The sequence below is a fragment of the Phyllostomus discolor genome, chromosome 4 (assembly GCF_004126475.2).
Source record: "Phyllostomus discolor isolate MPI-MPIP mPhyDis1 chromosome 4, mPhyDis1.pri.v3, whole genome shotgun sequence".
Classification (NCBI taxonomy): Eukaryota; Metazoa; Chordata; class Mammalia; order Chiroptera; family Phyllostomidae; genus Phyllostomus; species Phyllostomus discolor.
The window spans coordinates 114207510-114226240 of NC_040906.2; the positions used below are offsets into that span (position 1 = coordinate 114207510).

General features: G+C 43.5%; 2 protein-coding genes across 6 annotated transcripts; one reads left to right on the forward strand and one right to left on the reverse strand.

Annotated features, from left to right (window-relative positions):
• Positions 1 to 661: 661 nt before the first annotated feature.
• APOBEC2 (apolipoprotein B mRNA editing enzyme catalytic subunit 2) lies at positions 662 to 11829 on the forward strand. The gene is made up of 3 exons (XM_028510269.2): positions 662 to 955; positions 7718 to 8281; positions 10617 to 11829. The coding sequence occupies exons 1-2, from the start codon at positions 825 to 827 to the stop codon at positions 8259 to 8261; spliced, it is 675 nt and encodes a 224-aa protein (XP_028366070.1). The 5' UTR covers positions 662 to 824; the 3' UTR covers positions 8262 to 8281; positions 10617 to 11829.
• A 978-nt stretch (positions 11830 to 12807) lies between these two features.
• On the reverse strand, positions 12808 to 18726 carry OARD1 (O-acyl-ADP-ribose deacylase 1). Of its 5 annotated transcripts, none has more exons than XM_036024083.1 (6): positions 18524 to 18726; positions 17632 to 17711; positions 17174 to 17318; positions 16211 to 16269; positions 15084 to 15196; positions 12808 to 13513 (listed from the first exon to the last, which is right to left on the reverse strand). In XM_036024083.1, exons 2-6 carry the CDS (start codon positions 17668 to 17670, stop codon positions 13411 to 13413), a joined length of 459 nt encoding a protein of 152 aa, XP_035879976.1. In that variant the 5' UTR covers positions 17671 to 17711; positions 18524 to 18726; the 3' UTR covers positions 12808 to 13410. The 5 variants fall into 5 exon arrangements, with proteins under 5 accessions (XP_035879976.1, XP_028366671.1, XP_028366673.1 ...); XM_028510870.2 differs by having other exon boundaries at positions 18415 to 18526; XM_028510872.2 differs by lacking the exon at positions 18524 to 18726 and adding an exon at positions 18289 to 18432.
• Between the last annotated feature and the right edge of the window lie 5 nt (positions 18727 to 18731).

An 18731-nucleotide genomic window follows, 5' to 3' on the forward strand; every position in this document is an offset into this window, starting at 1 on the left:
GGGGATAATATGCATTGCCTCTCAGGGCACCTGAGAGCATTAAGTCCAATTTCACATGTAAACCACTAAACCCATGGTCTGGCCTATTTCAAAAACTCTAAATGTAGTAAATGGCAGGCAGCATTGTTACTACTGGAGGCTCCCAAATTTGTCATCGCATTGTGCATCCGTAACAGGCAAATTTGCATCTAATCCTTTTGGGTATCGGTTCACATTTTCTTTCCACATTGACACTCCTTATCCCGCCCCCCCTGAGCCCAGCTTTCCTCAAGCACATTGGCCTGGGTGTCTGCAACCACCTCAGCACCAGCCTCATCCTGCTTAAACCTCTGAGAGCGCTTCCCTCCTAAATCTCAGGGTCCTGCCCTGAGGCCCCTTCCACAACACCCATCCCCAACAAGGAGCTGGGGAAATTGGGTGGGAAACAAAGAGAAGGATATAAGGTGAGAGAAGAGGAGTGAGAGAATATAAATATGTGTGGGGAGGGAGAGCAGGTCAAGCCATCCCCACCTGCCAGCTTCCTGTCTTTGCCTACTGATAAATAGGGGATACTCATGGCCAGATTTTCCATTCCCCTATCCTGGCGCCTGCTGTCACTCAATTATAAAAAGAGGGAGGGAGAGGGCCTGGGGGAGGGGCGGGAGGCCTTTGCTTATAAAGCCTGTGGTGAAGGGTAAGCACATTCAGCCTGGCCTGCCCAGTCCTCTTCCTGCCATCCCCCAGCAGATTTAGCTGCTGACAGCTGCTTGGGACTTTGCTGCCAAGCCCTGGCCCAGACTGCTGCCTCTTCTCTCTTTCAGTGACTCCCCAGCCACAGCCCCTCCATGGCCCAGAAAACAGAGGACGCTGAGGCTTCTGCGCCTGCCTCCCAGAATGGCGAGGATCTGGAGAACCTGGATGACCCAGAGAAGCTGAAGGAGCTGATTGAACTGCCACCCTTTGAGATCGTCACAGGGTGAGAGCCAGTGTGGCCTGGGGTCATCCTCCCTAGAAGAGCACAGGCTGGGGACAGGCTGGTATTACCAATTTAGGATGGTAATAGCAGGAGTCAGGGTCAAACTGTAAGAATGCACAGGGACACAGCAAATCTTGCTTGGCTTCTTGGGGTGACACCACAGACCCTCTCATCAGGGGAGATAGGAGTAGCTCCTTGGAGGAAATGAAACCTCCCCTGAGGCCTCTTGGTCTTGGGACATCACCTGCCTCTGTGGGTAGAGATTTTTGGTCCCAGGGAACCTGGTAAGGACATAGGATGACACTGGCACATTTAAATATGGCCCCAAAGGGCCTCCTCTCTCCACTTCTCTCTCTGCTCCTGAGTGGGACTCTCCTCTATCTGCATGTCTCTTGCCGTTCCTTTCAGAGCCTCTCAGGAGAAGATCCTAAAGCAGGGAAGACAGACTCATTCTTTTCTAAGCCTGAGTGAGGAGCAGCTTTGTCCTTGTTCGATCTTTTCTGAGTGTCCCCAGGGACTGTCCACATCCACCCCCAGGGAAACAGGGAGGTCACAGCACAGGTAACAGGCCAGGGCCAGGAGCTTCTGGACAGAGGAGGTGTTCTGACCTCTGCAGCCACAGCCTGTGGGAACCAGAACCCAGAGCAAAGGGTCTCGAGGCCACAAGGAGGGGGCTGCATACAGGGTCCCTCCGTCTTGTCCACATCGTGCCATCTCCAGGAATAACACCAAGTGGTCTTTCTCCTCTTGTGCCCCTTCCAGAGGTCTTTCTCCTCTGTGCCCCTTCCAGAGAAGACTCTGCTAAGATCCTAAGCAAAAAGAACAAAAAGGGGATATGTGGGGCCACATTTCCTCCTGAGCCCCAAGGTTTTCTTCCCAGGAGCCCAGCAGTACCCACAGGCACTGAAAATCTCAGAAAGAATAGAGGTGTGTTGCCTTCAAGAGGCAGGAGGAGCCCTGGGGGGCAATTTGGACCTGCTGCCTTAAGCTTGGCAAGTGGCTTTCCGGTCCTGGCCTCCTTTTTCTCATTTGTAACATGACCAGTTTACACTAGCCGATTCCTAAAATCCCTTCCAGCTCAGATATTTTCCGATATCTAAGAGGACCTGAGGGAAAATGCTCCCGAATTCTGAAAGCAAGAGTTCAGGATAAAGCCTCTGAACTTGTGTTCTCCCATGTCCAACCAACTAATGTCGCCCTCAACTTGGGATCAAAAAGCTACGGGCACAGATTAACAGAAACATAGGGAGAGCCTGGAGCCACCAGGCCAGAGAGTCCTTGATTCCAGGAGCTCTCTGTGGAAGGAAATTCTGTTTCTAACACCTGAGCACATTGGTCCACCATGCTGTCCGAGTCACAGACACACACACACACACACACACTCTGTGCGGTGTTGTGATCTCCTCAGCACAGGGGCAGTGTAGGTCCATAACAGAATTAGACTGTTGAGTCGAATAGGCCTTGGAGTCCCAGTGTGGTAGATACTAAAGGGTTACATCTGTCCAGGTCTTTGTAATCATGGCATACTTTCACATGCCTGAGCTCACTCAACCCTCAGCACACTGCTGGGAGAGGGATACATAGTATTGCCACTCTCCATGGGGAAACTGAGAGTCAGGGAGAGGGAGTGACCTGTTCAAGACCTCAGAACCAGTAAATGACAGGTCTTCTGATTCCAGCCAAGTACCCTTTCCACTGCTCTCTTCTTCATTCTGGTTCCCAGGTTTACCAGACAGAGCTCCATCTGTCTCTGTCTACAGGGTAGTGTGGTTCAGAGGCTTTCCCTGACCCAAGGCTCAGAAAAGAAGCCTGGGGGAGAGGCAGCTTTCTGGGCGCTCTGAGAGCAGATCAGGAGGGAGGTGGGGCCCTGAGTGTTTTCTGGCCACAAGTAAAAGCTGTGTAGATCTGCCTCCTGGGCCCCTTGGGGTAAACAGATGGCTTAAAATAGCTCAGAGGTGTGGCTGTGTCTGTGCAGGGACAGGATGAAGAGCCGGCTTTCCTCTCCTTCCCTCTCCAGATGCCCTGGAGTCAAAGGAGTCAGTCCCAAGCAGGTCTCCTGGCTGGACTTCACAGGGACGGGTCTGTCCATACTGCTCCTTAGACTTGGGCCACAAACTAGCAGAAAAGCAGGTGGCTTTTCAGCATTCTGAAGGGAGGAGATAGTACCAAGTAGGAATAAAGAGAGACACATATCCTGCTTGTCATGATTCACATTTGGATAGGCACTCAGGATAGAGGCAGACCTAAGAACATTAACAAACAACATGGTAGACAGTGTTAAAGAAGGGTCTCAAGCTGCAGTTGGTGTGCTCAAGCCAGCTCACGTTGGCAAAGAGGCCATTGTCCATCTCTCTTTCCGGCTCTTGTTCTTGAAGTCTCCATAATGAGAGTGTTTACAGAAGTCAGCAAAGTTAGAAATCGGAAGGGGGCAGTTTCTCTTTCTTTCAACTTGCCAGGTGCTAAACTAGAACACCACTGAGAGGACCCTCTGAAAATGAGGAAGAGTAGAGAAGGGATGAGTTTCAGTAGTACCTAAGAGAGTGCTCTGAGGGATAAGATTTGGAGCCCCAAAGGACACCATCCATCAATACTAGGTTTAACTTCTTGAGTGTTAACAGTTGTTCAAAATCTGAGGGACTGGATTACTCAACCTATATTTCAGATGAGGAAACCAAATCTTGGAAGGATGAATAATTTGTGCAAAGCTAGTGGATGGAGCAGACCATGAACCCCCAGGACTGTCTGACTCCGTATCATTACACTGTGTCTAAAACAACATAAGGAGGAGTATTTTAAGTTGACCAATATTTACTGAATAGGAATCATTTCTTTACTGCCCATTTCCTTTACTAGTATTTAACTTCCACAAGGATAGGGATTTTGCCTTTTAACTCCTTTATCCCTATTACCAAGAATAGTACCCAGCTCCTAAGAGGTACTCAATAAATATTTTTGAATAAAGGAATGAACTAATGATGAGCACCTATTGCATTGGGCTCTCTGCCAGGTGTTGGGATAGGGAATTCATTGCAGGGAGAACTTCATGAGGAGAGAAATTCAGGATGTATGAAATCTGTGTCTGTATGTGTGGGGGGGGGGTGTATACACATACAGTTTTATTCACATCCCTTCCCCTCCACCAAGCAGACCATCGTCCCAATTTTTTTTAGATATTTGGAGTCTCAGTTTCCTGCCTACAGAATTGCAGTGCCCAGTAACCTGGGTCTAAGCCGATGAAGTGTGAGTGGCCCTGTCTGCATGAAGTATGAGGAAGTGGTGCTTAAAGTGGTGTTGTCTGAGGCTAGGAGTAGGAATAATGAAGTTGGTTTTGGTGTCTGAAGAAGTGACTGAGCCCAGGCATAAAAATCTGTCAACCTCATCTCTGTCCTGTCCACCACTCCAACGTCCACACACACACCTCCCACTTTGGCCATAAAATATCTGCTGAGGTTGAGAGTATAAGTGAATATGGTCCTCACGCATATCATGTCACGCTACTAGAAAAAAAATGTGATTATCTAAAAAGTGTCACTATTTCCTTCCTTCTACTAGTGGGCATAATAGCCTTGACTTATTTTGTGATTCTGTAATATCACCAGAGACAACCATGTTGGCTTAGCTCCTGGGGGAATTTTCAGGCCTCTGCCAGCGCTGTTCCCCCTGCTTCCCCTGAAGGGCCTAGCTGTTTCAGCCCGTAGGAATTCCCAAAGAACTTCATTCGATCTTTCTGCTCCTTCCAGAAGACCTAAAAGGAGAAGCCAAGCAAACTCAGTCCCTGAGGAAGCCCAAAGGAAAGATGAGAGCCAAGACCATCCCTGACTTTCCTTTGCGCCTTTGAAAGCACTGCCCTTCCTGAGGCATCCCTTTTGTCTTACTCTGCTGTCTCTGCTGGGGGACAGGGTAGACCATGTGGCTACTGGCAAGAGGGGTTGGAAAACAGCATTTATAGAGGTAAAATTTCTTCCTCTCCCTTGGGTTTTACATTTCTCTGGGTCCTCCCAGGGGAGAGGAGGAGGGAAAACATCATAGCTTAAGAGGGGCAGAGAAAAGCAGCAGTCTCAGACTACCCAGCCAACTTACAATTGCACACTGGGCCAAATTTATACTCTATGAGACTGTACTTGGCCAAGTCAGAGCAATAGTTTTGGGGGTTCCAGAAGGAAACCGGGGGGACCACAGATAGTCATTGCTGAAGCCTCCAAGCCAATCATGCAATCATGAATATAGCAGGTCCTCCAATAACCATGTTTCTTTCAATGACGTTTCATTATAATGCTGAAAGGATGCCATAGGAATTTAAGTTTTGTTTATATTAATTAGCCTATGGTAAAATTGGTTTCCTTATACATTGTTTTGTTTAAAGCCATAGAACTTATCGACCACATTAGTGAAGACTTTTGAGAATCCATCAAACAAGTGACTCTGGGTTAGACTTGGGGTGAGGTAGGGTGGTCTGGACGGTCTTGAAAGCAAAAAAGGGTTTGGGCAAGAAAGATAGGCTCTGTGCTTCCTGGAAAGAAAAAAAAAACTCCAGGGAAATAAGGGATCACTTAGCAACCAGGAAAGTTCAGGAGTGGTCTGGGGTGGGGAGACTGTGGGGAGGCGAGATTAATTAGACAGAGCTAATTTCAGCAGAAATTGAAAGAGGAAAGGGGAATCATCAGGAATCCATTCTCCCAAAATGTTAAGTAAATAATAAACACATCCAACCAGAGACAGAGGGGGCTTAGAGAGCTAAGTATAGTACCTGATGGAATCCCTGGGGCTGGATCCTCAAACACATCCATCTCTGCAGTGGAAACTTAACTTGTCAGCAAGGGACATGGGAACCTGGATAGAGAAGAATTGGTGATGGGGGAAGGGAACACTGCAGGGAAATAGCTCAGGTTTACTCAGCTCTTTGGCACCTGCTGCTTACCATTAAGAAGCCAAGGCCCTGGGATACCAGGGACTCCCCCGCAACCCTGGGAGTTAGGTGACCTCTTTGACCTTTTTGGGGAAACAGAAAGCAGGGAGAGAAGAAACAGCAAAGTTAATGGTTGCCACAGGGTATCTTCTGGGGCAGCCACAAAGATTACATTTTTATTTTTATAAGAACTTATTTGAGCTAAACAGATATGCTGAAGAGCAAGATCTCAAATGCTCCCCAGAAATACATTTTTAAAAAAGAGAACATTCAGCCTGTCTGGCTTGGTACTCATCCCCTGCTCCCCTTCTAGCATTTTCTTCCTTTCTTTTTTAATCCTTACCAGAGGATATGGTGGAATTGTTTGTTAATTCATTTTAGAAAGAAAGAAAGGGAAAGAGAGAAAGAAAAACATCAACATGAGAGAGAAACATCAATCGGTTACCTCCCTTATGTGCTCCCAGCAGGAAGTGAATCCACAACCTAGGTATGTGTCCTGACGGGGAATCAGCCTGCACCCTTTTGGTGTACAGGACAATGCTCCGACCAACTGAGCCACCTAGCCAGGGATCCTTCCAGCATTGTCAGTCTCTCCTGTTGAAGCCTCCCTATTCTCCTTGACCTTCAAGCCTGCACATATCCTCCTACTTTAGAAAAACATATGCATATACATAAAAATGAAAACAATCTTTACCTCTGATGCTCTCTCTAGTCCCTCTGCTTTTCCCTCCCCTTCTTCTTACTACTAAACTTTTCAGAAAAAAACCTGACCTTTTTCTTCTGCTTTCATTTTCTCATCATGCATCTTCTCCTTGAAGGCACTGGACATATTCATCACCAAGTCTGGTTTCCTCAGACACCAAGTGGGTTGTCTTCATTTCAGGCTTTCCCCAGTGTCACTGCCTACTCAAAGCACCACAGTCCTCTTCCATGGACATGACTTTTATTTATTACGTGATTTTTTTACTCAAGAACGTGTAGCGATTCTCTATTGCCTCCTGAATCAAGGCTAAACTTTCAAGAGCCTTCATATATCCTTCACTCTACCTACTCATTTGTAGAAGTTTTCTATTGTTTTCAGCCATCTTATTTATATCATCTCTGTCCAGCTAGAATCCAGCTAGATTATAAGCATCTGGAGGGCAGAGGCCAAATCTTTCATGACTTTGAAATGATTCAATACTATATGCAAGCTCCATCACATCAAGATACCTTTAGATAGTGTGGCCTCAAAGATAAAAAAAAATTTTTGGACACTTATGTGACCACCCTTCCTTCACATGAGGGAAACAATAGGCTTGAGAAAGTCACCAGGAGGACATGGCACTGCAAACTGTAGGCTATTCCATGCCAAAGATATAACATAAATGAGTGACAAGGAGAAGGAATGAAAGCATGAAATGTTCTATGAAATCTTTGTCTTGGTCTGTTGTGAGAAATTTTACATGCTTGCTACTTTGTAAAGTTACTGTTTAAACACTGCTTTCCAAACCTAGGCACAGATTAGAATCATCTGGAGAGCAATGCTCATGCCTGGGCCCCCACTAGATGTTCTAATTGGTTTCGTGTGGGGCCCAGACATTGTTTGTAGGGTCTTCTAGGTGATTCTAATGTAGAGCCAGGTTAGTCATTGATTTAGAAATGTAGGTATGTGTTTTGCATTGAGATGGTGGAGTGCTTAGAGACCCCTCCTAGTGGGGTAACTAGAATGCACGCCTCACTCCAAATTCTCTTTCCTACAAACCCTTTGGGATCTTTTATGCCCTTTTGTCACTGATGTTGAGATCTTGGATAGCTACACACTCCAAGCTGGCCCTAGAAACAACTCATCATTGTCCCTTTGTCTCTTGACACAGGGAGCGGCTGCCTGTCAACTACTTCAAGTTCCAGTTTCGGAATGTGGAGTACAGTTCTGGCAGGAACAAGACCTTCCTCTGCTATGTGATTGAAGTGCAGGACAAGGGAGGCCAAGTGCAGGCATCCCGGGGATACCTAGAGGACGAGCATGCAACTGCCCATGCAGAGGAAGCCTTCTTCAACACCGTCATGCCAACCCTAGACCCGGCCCTGCGGTACAACGTCACCTGGTACGTGTCCTCCAGCCCCTGCGCAGCTTGTGCTGACCGCATCATCAAAACCCTTAACAAGACCAAGAACCTGCGCCTGCTCATTCTGGTGGGGCGCCTCTTCATGTGGGAGGAGCCCGAGATCCAGGCTGCTCTGAAGAAGCTGAAGGAGGCTGGCTGCAAACTGCGCATCATGAAGCCCCAGGACTTCGAGTACATCTGGCAGAATTTTGTAGAGCAGGAAGAGGGCGAATCCAAGGCCTTTGAGCCCTGGGAGGACATTCAGGAGAACTTCCTGTACTACGAGGAAAAGTTGGCTGACATCCTGAAGTAGGCAATTGGGCACAGCCTCACGTGAGTCATGGTACCATTACTCCATTAATTGGGTCGTTTGAGATTAGGTGGAACCAGTGGTGTCGGATTTTCACAAGGAAGGATTTCATTTTTCTGCTTTGGGATGACTGTAAAAATATTTTAGATCCTGTCTCCTTTTATTTCCTTGAAATTCCTCTCCCTAAATCCTTTCCCTCCTACACTTTCATATCAGATAAACTTTCCCCATAACATGCAATACTTAAGGTTAACAGGAATCTGAAAGCCTTGATTCGATGGGACTTACTGTAGTGAAATATTTGATGGTGGGAGAGCCTGCTATTGAACAACAGCTTCAAATGTATTCCAATCCCCTAACCATGCCCCCATGTACGTGTTTCCAGAATCACTAACTCTGGACACGTTGGTGATACCTTGCTCCCATCCCTATTTGCAACCCCACCATTCCATTTTTCCTCTAAATCGGGTGTTTCATTCCTGGGGGTGGGCCTTTTTTTTTCCCTTTTGATACCTTTGAGATTCCTCAACTTTTTTTGGCCAGAGAAGCTTTCATGTTTTCAAATAAATGATTCCTCTTTGAGGGAGACCAATAATTGCTGCATGAATGTATAATGTAAGAACATTTTTCTTATGTTGAGGAGACCTCGGAACTCAGAACAATGCCAAGTGCGGGAATGGGGATAATACAGCAACAAGTTCTTCTATGCAGGAATGTTTAAAGGGTTAAAAAGATGTTTGTAAATTAGGCAGCAGTTCAGAAGTAGCCTCCTGCAGATATCAAGATGGGATAGAACTGGAAGTAAAAAATTAGCTATTTAAATAATTAGGGCACAATTAAGGCCAATTTGGCCTCTTGCTGAGGGTAAATTAGATTCTTACGGAAACAGGCCAATCACCCTCAGGAAAGAGGGTAAGGAATCCTTTACTACCTTCTTTTGAGTTTGGTCTAATCTACTTTGCTCCCCCCCAACAATGCTATGACGAAGTCCCTTTACAAGGCGTGAGTTGCTGTTCAAAGTCCTCCAGTAACAGAGAAAGGGTCTTCACCACCTTAATACTGGAATAACTCACATATTACTAAAACACAAAAGTAGCATGCTTCTGTGAAGATTCAATTTATGTTTGGTCTCTCACTATTATTCTTAAGAGATGTCACTTCATAAACATGTTTTGAAAATATCAATGTTCTGGAGCTTGATGTTGGCAGAGGTGTTTGCTATTAGACATGCACTCAGGGAGCCCGATAATTCTCTAGCTGAGCATGTGCCAGTCCATGAAGGCAGGATTCTCAGCCATTTCTTACAAATAGCAGGACCCATTCGTTGACTTCAGTGAGACTGGTCAGGTAATGTCTCGTGGTACTCTGCTCCTATAAAATAAAACGCCACTCTGAGTGATAATAAAAACAGATTTCTCAAGGTGACCTCTGAAGATTCAAAATTAGCTTTTAAATTCCTTGAAGATTTTATTAGTGTCAGTACCATCACTGTAATTATAAACCCTACATAGATTCTACAGAGTGATAACTGGTAGCTTAATTGTAACCCTAGTGTACTTGCTTCTTAAACATCTTTCAGAGTCATGGGCCACTTCTCCGAGCTGCCTAACTAGCAAGTCCTCGGGGATTTGTGCTGTTTTTGTTTTTTTCCCCATTAAATCAAATTAGATAGCTAAATCTGCTATAAAAATAAACATTTCAAGAATTAAAAGAGCTTTCAATTTTGGATAATTGAGGGTTGTACCTTATGCTAATCTAAACAGAAATAAAATAGATAAATTGGTTTGATAGAAAAGTCCATTTCTAAGTCAAATCATTCTTAATATCATTGGACATGTTCCACATTATAAACCTCTTTCCATTAGTGTACATAACTGTATTTTCTGGACCCATTGTTAACATACTTCCTGTATTCTATTTGAGTTGCTCATGTTACTGAAGGAAAAGGTTAAAATGTACCAAGTTAAAAAAAAAAAAAAAAACTGGCATGAAAAAGAGCTGTTATCTAAAAGCCCAAAAGAACAACTCTGTTTAATTAAAATACTCCCAAGAAATGGGCATTCATTAGAGAAAGATTTCCTATTTCTTATTCCATCTCTTTAAAAACACAACAGACGAGCATTTAACCATGTATTCAACTCCGACAGTCAAGCAGACCTGTTCTGGGGATTTCTCTGGGCGAACCATACCAAAATATAAATGGAACAAATCCAACTCCGGGTAAACCAGTAGTCACAGACTATGGAGAAATTCAGGAACTTGGAGAGGGCACACAGAAACCCTAATTCAACAAGAGAACTATTCACTGTTTGGGGCCAGCAGGGCTCTCAGTAACATGTTTTCTGTTTTCTCATCAAGGTTTGCCTGCTGCCAGGAGACAGCAGTGACAGGTATGGCCATCTGGGACATGCCTGACCTCCTAATACCACTTGGAGCTGGACACCATTCGACACCAACCAATCCTGCTGCCCAAGACCCTATGAGGATTCAAAATACACTTCTCATGGTGTAAATCACCTTAGCTGTGCATCTTTCTCTAAGGCTGCTCTCAGGAAAAAAAGTGAGCTGCGAGGAGAAATAGCAACCAAAGATGAGCACCAGGCATCATGGGGCTGAGGGTTCCAACCATTCCCCAAAATGGGCTGCTTAAGGCAGAGCCTCAGACCCAAGATCTGTGCAGATCTTTGAAATATGTCCGGAAATGCATTTGTGTTTTTTCTAAAGAAAAATAAGCAGCAACAATAAAAGAAATGGTGTGCTTTTTCTGCGACCAGGTTTTTTAAGGAACTTGGACATTTAGAACTCTGGACAGTGATCAAGTCCCAAGAATAGGGTTTCCCAAGCCAGGAACCAAGCCACACATAAAATGGAGGGAGATTTAAACCGGGACTTGTTTAGGCAACCCAGGGTGCTCTCTCATGTAGACTTCTCATCCTGGTCTTGACCTCCGCAAAATGTTTTCTTCTGAGATTCCTTGAGTGCCTTTTGCCTTCTCTAAAGACAAAGTATATGATAGAGGGTAAGACAAAAGGTATGGAAAATCTGTATATAAAATATCCATGTCCCAACATCCAATTAATAAACAATTAGCCTCTTAATTAATCAGAGGTGAGAAGTAGGAGCATTTCAATGTTCAGATACACAATTTAAGGGTAGACAACATGTGGTACTTGATAGTGATGGCAGGCTGATGTAAAAGTCTCATTTCTTAAGAGGTTTCAGTCCTATAAAAGTAAAATTTCACATGTGAATTTCTGGGTGTTTGCCAAACTCTAACTTGGTTTCCAGGAATAACGTGTTCATTCTGACTATCAAGGCAATGCCTTCCCCCAGGCTTTGAGTGTGATAAGTCATCGGAATTTGACCCCAAGACTATCTGCAAACGACAAAGCATGTTATCACATCCCCGCTGACTCCCAGAATTCCTTACAGCCAGTCCTCCACAAGACTAAGCTCTGTTATTAGAGTCATCAAGGTTCATACTCCATATAAAAATTCACCCTAATTCCTTTCAGTATAGGAGCCTTCCATACCAACGTTTTACATAATTAGTAAAATACTTTAATTCTAAGTTTCCTCTCATCATTCACTCTCATTTTCAGTTTTGTGTATTCAGACATTCTTTTCCCCTTCAATTTTATTAATAATGCACAGAAGCAAAACTTCAAGAAAAGCTTTAATCTGAAAGTTTGAAAATGAACTTGCTCTTGCACTACCCCACCCCAGTAACATGAAGAACCTGTTTGTTCCACACAAAGGCACAAAATACATGAAATGCATTTTTGAAACTGCTGCCTCATATCAGGATGCAATGTGAGATAAGAACATAAGTCTGAAGTACAAAGGTTATATTTAACCACTGCTCTCCTAGTGTTTCAACAAGCCCATTCTAAAATCTAGTTCTTTCACACTTGGAAAAGCAAGTCCCATGAAGGCCAGGAATTCACTCAAGGGAGAAAAATCAGTATTAGGTCTGGCTGTTTTAACTCGTAACACCACAGTAAGAGGGTTGGGGTGGGGGAGAAAAATACCACTACCTTTCCCAATACCTCTGCTACTGAACCACTGGATAAATCCATGAACCTGTTTCTCTCGCTGCAAAAACACAAGCAAAGTGTTGCTCTCTTAGCTGGTTACACATAAGCATACCCCCCCCAGCTTAAAAACACAAAGAAACGTACTCATTTTCCCTAACCCCCCAAGTACCAAAATAAAATTTGGGGGAAAGTGGGTCTTTTTTTTTTTTTTAGAAGATTCATATGGATTTTGTTGAGAACTGAGTCATCTCTGCACTAAGCATTCTGCCAGGCATTAACATGTATTACTTGTTTCATAATTAAATTCAGACAGGTTCAATCACAGACACTGTGTAGTAGACATAAGAGTTTCCCATGAGGAGATTCTAAAAACCTGCCTTTTCAGTATGTTGACCCATCATTGCTGTCCACTCTTCTCACCTGGCCACTCTTCCCATTGGACCCCCTCTCTGACTTTTCCAAGTTATGGGTGAATTCTCCATTATCCAAGTCCAGAACAAGACAGACATGTGTACAGAACCTCACTGTAGCCCAAGAAAAAAATATTTATTTTACAATTTTTTGGTCTCTATGAATTCCTTATTAACAATGTTGAAACAGTCCACTTTTGTAATTTAAACAAACAAAAAACCCTCAAAATTCTCTCCTAGGATAAATTTGATGACATAAGGATAATACTAAGTAAATGCACGAATGCCAAAAGATGCAAAATTAACTGAAATGTGCATCCTTCCTGAAATTTCTCTGATAACAGTAGAGTAGAAGCAATGCTGCCACCTAGTGACAAGCCAAACAAATCAGGTAGCATCCTGGAACAAAACAGAGGTCCTCTGGCCCAACATCTGGTTCCCCAACTATTATTAGGCTATTTATTACCTACCTTCCTAAAAAGAAAAAAAAAGAAAAGAGGAAAGTCACAGTAACATTTCCCAAGCAATCTCTCCTCCAGAGTCTCAGTCCACTCATGGGAATACAGAAACCTAACCATTGCCTGTAACACAGGCAACTTCAAATGAAACTTTCCTCTGACAATTTTTTTAGGTCAGTTTGCCCAGTCACATAGCCCAGTAGGGATGATACAGGAAAACACGGACACATCCAAAACACTCATCTGTTCAGAGTGTATACACAGTGATTCTGATGTCTGTTGCGTCAAACACTTCTTCAATTATTGCAGATACGTTTTCCCATTTCAGACGATCAAGACCACACCCAATCCTGAAAAAGACAAAACATCTCCATTGGTTGTGATGAAGGTATCTAGGAAATCACTCTTTCCCTCCTCCTTTAGACTACATTCACCAAAGCATAAGAACACATTATCTGATTTCACTTACCGGCAGCCATGGTGGGAATTTGGAAGTTAATTCCTGTTGAGTCACCCAAGGCTGTTTCTAAACAGCTCTAATATTCCAAAGCTGTCACTTCTTTTTTGCCTACTGGTTACCACTTCCCAATTATTTCAGGCAACATTTATAAATGTATAACTGCTGTGACATGGGAGACTCACTATCCTTCTATGTCTACTTACAAAAACTAGCTGTGGATAGGCAGGGAAAGGCTGGCATTTAAAAAACACACTTATAATAGAAATTTATGGAAGATAAGACAGTCAAGGAGCAGAAACTCTGCAAAAAAAAAGAAGTCAAGATGGAATGTTGAGAAATGCCAAGATTATTGCAATTCAGGTCTTTGAAATACCCTGGTAAAAAACCTTACTCGACCCACAAAACTCTACTACCTAGCACCTTTCTTCTAAGATATTACTTGACTGATCCTCAACATCCCTAGGGGAAAAAGAGAGGATTAAAATTGCTAACTGCATATAATGTGGTAAGTCCCTGAAAAAAACTGTAATCAAAAAAAATTTCTGATATGTAATCTGTAAGTACATAAAGGACCAATGTAAGATGAGGGACCCTGTAGCCACATAAGTAACTTGGAGCTTCGAATAAACCTGTATGTATAGTCAGCACTGACTCAAATCTAGGCTGACAGGGAAAGGTAAGCCCAAGCCTATTTCCTAAGACACAGCAAAGGGGATACTGAAACCCCATCCTTCTTTAAGTTCCCAACAGAGTCTAAGACATTACATCAGCAACATATTCTCTAGCTACTGCCCAAGGTGACCACCAACAAGCATGAAGTTTAAAAGACAGTGATCATTTACAACTTTCTTTGCACAAAATTAACAGGTTTGGGACACCTGAAGTGGCCCAGAGGGAAATCACACTTGCTTGGTCTTGGTTCTTAAACTTACATTGCTTCAGAAAAAAAGGCTAAGCTTCAAGCAGAGGATACTAGAAATTTAACAAATGTGATTGAACAACAGTTCCCCTCTACTGCGTAGGTTGAGGCAAGTGTGTATTTTAAGTTAGTTATCCTCATTCATTCAACCCAGGCTAAGACCCATGGTATGCCTTGGCCTAAGGTCTGACAACTGGTTCATTGGTGATTTTTTAAAAATTTAATTTATTGATTTTTAGAGAGAGAGGAAGGGGGGGGGGGAGAGAAACATAATTTTCTTGTTCCCCTTATTTATGCATTCACTGGCGATTCTTTCATGGCCCCTGACCAGGAATAGAACCTGCAACTTTTGTGTATTGAGACACTGCTCTAACCAAATGAGCTACCCAACTAGGACTCACTGGTGATTTTTTAAAGTTCTGAAATTTGTTTACCTTTCAGTCTATGTTTTAGGTTAAGCTTTTAAATCATTTGTCTTTGGGTAAGAAAATAAGCCCCACCAATCAATTAAATCTTCATTTAGGGCCCTGTATTTCCTTGCCTGGGCATGGAGAGATCCGTGACTCCATTCTTCAGACAATGGGACTTCATGGCCTCTAAACTCTTCTGTAAGTTTTCATAAGTTGGCTTGTGTGAAGCCCTTTTCTTTGTAATCTGAGTACAAAGAAAAAAATTCAAACTTCTATTAGTCCAAAATGATAGCCCAAGAAAAGTCATCACATTGTCCCAACATCCTAAATACAAGAAATGTATTTTTACAGAATAGTCTATAGCAGTGATGACAAATGTCATAATGTTCCTTCCAGTTATGGGAGGCCCTCAGGAAAATCAACTAAATAGGGTTGGAGAAACCCAGATACTGCCTTGTACATAATCTTTCCTTTTCTCAAGACCAGGAGGCTTACAGACTGTGCCTATTGTGTATTGTTTGTAAGCAAAGTAGGTACAAGTCTTTATGCCTCTTTCAAGAGATAAGCTGCTACATATCTAATAAGGAAGAACCCAAACCACCTGAAAATTTCCTGTTAAGCCTATTTATTTAGAAATTATGCTTGCTTGCTTTCTGTTTCTCTTTAAAAGAACAGAGATACACTGGTAGCATTACAAATAATACTGGAGTCACATCAGCCTTAAAGACAGCATTCAAATGACCCCACTTAGTCTGCTATCCAAATCCTTGTAATGGGTTACCTGTAAGCTACCCAGCACCATCACCAATAAGCCACACTCTTTCCAGGACTGAAGACCATTTGGATGGTGGAAGAATCCCACATTGAGGCAGAAGGCACAAAAGCAATGGAGTGCATTTGATAGGGAAGAATGGGAAAAACTCCGTTGGGCAATCCGTCTCTTGACACATTATTGTTTTTCTATCTCACTATGTTAAGGAAGAAACTAAAGTATGGAAGACCTCCCTAACTTTTGCAAGTCTTAGAACAAAGGCTTTTAGTAGATATCATAGCACTCTTTCCCATAGAGCTAGGATGCAATTTCCTTTCTAACCCAAAGGTCCAAAGAGCCATCAACACTGGACATGAGTTGGTATGAGATCAGAAACTTTTCAACATCTTTGGTTGTCTAGAATGGAATATCATAATCAACACAAATTCAGTGTAGCCTATCTGATCACCAATCCTTAAAACTTATTGAGAATTGGCCCCATCTTACCAAGTAATATATATATCGCCCATCTCTCTCCAGAACAGCCACTTCTCCAGATTTCTTTTCTAAGAAAAAGTTATTTAATAGTAGAAAGAAAAAAGAAAATCAAAACAGATCTCCATTCTTAGATTTTAAAAAATCTTTACAGATGTTTACCTCAGAACATTTTCAACTCTCAAGAAACCTATTGTCTCCTATGAACACTTTGCTCTTTATCAGCCTTCCTAAATACTGTATTCCTTAGCTTCCCACGTTCTTAATCATTTTCTCAACCATGTTTTCCTCACATTTTTCCTTTGCCAGTTGTGTTCATTCAACAATAATCTTTGTACATACAAAGAGTTAATGTTTAAGCATAATTATGGGGGACATAGGTATAGAGAAAGGTTCCTAATCATAAGTTTCCAATCAAGAGAAGGGGTTATGTTTACATATAACTACTAACTACAATACAAAATAGAAATTGTTTTTTAAAGGCTGGAATCGAAATCACCAGTGGAGATCCTGATTCAGCCTGGACTGTGGTCTCAGCAGCTGTTTGAGAAGCTCCACGTGATTCTGATACACATCTCTCGTTTAAAATCACTGGTAGAAAGTGATGGAAGAGGGTCTGTAACAAAGGATTCTGAACTACTAAATACAATACGGATGAACAAAGGATCTTGAATGCCAAGCTAATACCTGTGGATTTGCAAAGCACTTCAGAGTTATTAAGGTTTTCAGAGAAGTGGAGAATTATCAATTGGGCTTTATGGTAGAGGAAGAAATAAGAAGCATTTAGAAGTCAAGCTTAGTGTGACAGGGACCCAAACTAGAGGTTATTTTTGTGGAGAAAAAAAAAAATCTGATGAATTAAAAGTACTCAGTGGTTAAGAACACCTTCTTTACATGTATGCCTTGTTTAATAATTAAAGTATAACAGGACGTCAAAAGATGCTCTGAGGCATAAAAGTTGTCTCCAGAACTCACGTTGATTTAACAGTTCCTGCAGCCCTCCAAATTTCTTCTTAAAGAGTACAGCTATCCCAGCGCCCATTCGACAATCCTCACTGATACAGTGGGCCAGAGAGTCTGTTTTGGGGCATGCAAAAAGGTCTCCTTTCACATAAGTGATCTAAAATGTGCAAAGGAAAGAAAATTTTTATTAGATACAGAAAAATACTAAACTATTTCTTTGTTTTCCTTTACGGTCTGCCACCCCTCCCCACCTTCTTGATTTAAAGCCAAACCGTCAGAATTTAAGGAGTTAACCATTACAAATTAAAGCATGTGTAAAAAGAAAAGTGATGGCCGGTGTCTGCCTAGGTTGTATTATAAAACAGCTAGAGAAAAGACAATTCAATTATTGGTTTAATTAAAAAGTGTTTATGCGTTTGATCTCAATTACTCTTATTTCAGTTCACCATAAATTAATAGTTATTACGCACTCTGCTTCCTTCTCCATCTTCACTAGGGCTGCCGGCCATGATATCGAGTTGCTACCTCCAAAATTTAAATGTTTCCTCAGCTAGGAGAAAGAAAAAGGAAGGAAAAATGCTTAGGCAGACTACATTCAGATCGCCCTGACCACCCACTTTATTTTTCCTCCCAACGTTTATCAATAAATGTGAGTTCGTCCAGCCTGTAAGCAGTAATACAAAACTCTTCTGAGGCAAGGAAGAGGAAAAAAGCCTTAGGTTCACAAAAAAACGTGCCCCGCTCGTATTTCGCGCTCTCCCGGAGCGCTAGCTCCACTGGCAAACTAAAGGCGGCCCTAACACACACCGCCTTTCTCCGTGCCCGGCGGGTTTAGGACAGTTCTTAAACTCGGTGGGTTTGGCCTAGAAGAAAAAAAGGAGGGACTTGAAACCGCAAGTAGGGAGTGTGCCGCCCGGCGCAGAAAAAAGGTGGACCCACAAGAAAAGCTTCCTCCCCTCTTTTTAGGAGGGAGGGGGTGTGTAAGGGAGGAATCTACAGAAGCCTCCCACTCTGTCTGATACCCTAGGGGGGGTCAGCGAGGGTGTGGAGCCTGCCTGTCCCGCCGTCCCGTGGGAAGGAGCGGGGAAGCTCGCTCAAAGGCCCACTGTACCGGGGTTACCCTTCACCTGAAGTCGGTCGTTAAGAGAACCCACCCCGCGGGGAAAGGCTCCAAATCCCGCCCTGGTAGGTGGGGAGCAACCGACGAGACCAGCCGCGAAGCCAATCCCGCCATAGCCCTTAAAAACACGCACCTAACATGGCCGCCCACCACCCCGAGGCGACAAGGAAACAAGCCTCTCTAGCTAGCTAGCGGAACCTGCACTCTTTGGTGACGGCCGCCAAACTTCCGGCGGTAAATACCGTGGAGTCTCCCGCCGCGACCCGAGCTTGCGTAACGAGCTAGCCAACCACGAGCGAGGAGGGACGGCGCCTGCGCATTAGCCCAGGGGTGTGCCTCCAGTAGCCGCATAGAAGTGGGAGGGAAGTTGGCAAAAAAGCCAGTTAGCGCCTGCGTAGTAATATGATCTGGGAGGTGTTTGAACCGAGGCGTCCGACGCGTCAAGAAGGC

What these genes read in the sequence shown, in the direction of transcription:
- APOBEC2 (XM_028510269.2), top strand. Translation starts at nt 825, where the DNA reads ATGGCCCAGAAAACAGAGGACGCTGAGGCTTCTGCGCCTGCCTCCCAG. An exon ending in CCCTTTGAGATCGTCACAGG is followed by an intron (nt 956 to 7,717) that starts GTGAGAGCCAGT and finishes CTCTTGACACAG; the next exon opens with GGAGCGGCTGCCTGTCAACT.
- OARD1 (XM_036024083.1), bottom strand. Translation starts at nt 17,670, where the DNA reads ATGGCCGGCAGCCCTAGTGAAGATGGAGAAGGAAGCAGA. An exon ending in GGCGATATATATATTACTTG is followed by an intron (nt 15,197 to 16,210) that starts GTAAGATGGGGC and finishes CTTTGTACTCAG; the next exon opens with ATTACAAAGAAAAGGGCTTC. An exon ending in ACGGATCTCTCCATGCCCAG is followed by an intron (nt 13,514 to 15,083) that starts GCAAGGAAATAC and finishes TGTCTTTTTCAG; the next exon opens with GATTGGGTGTGGTCTTGATC.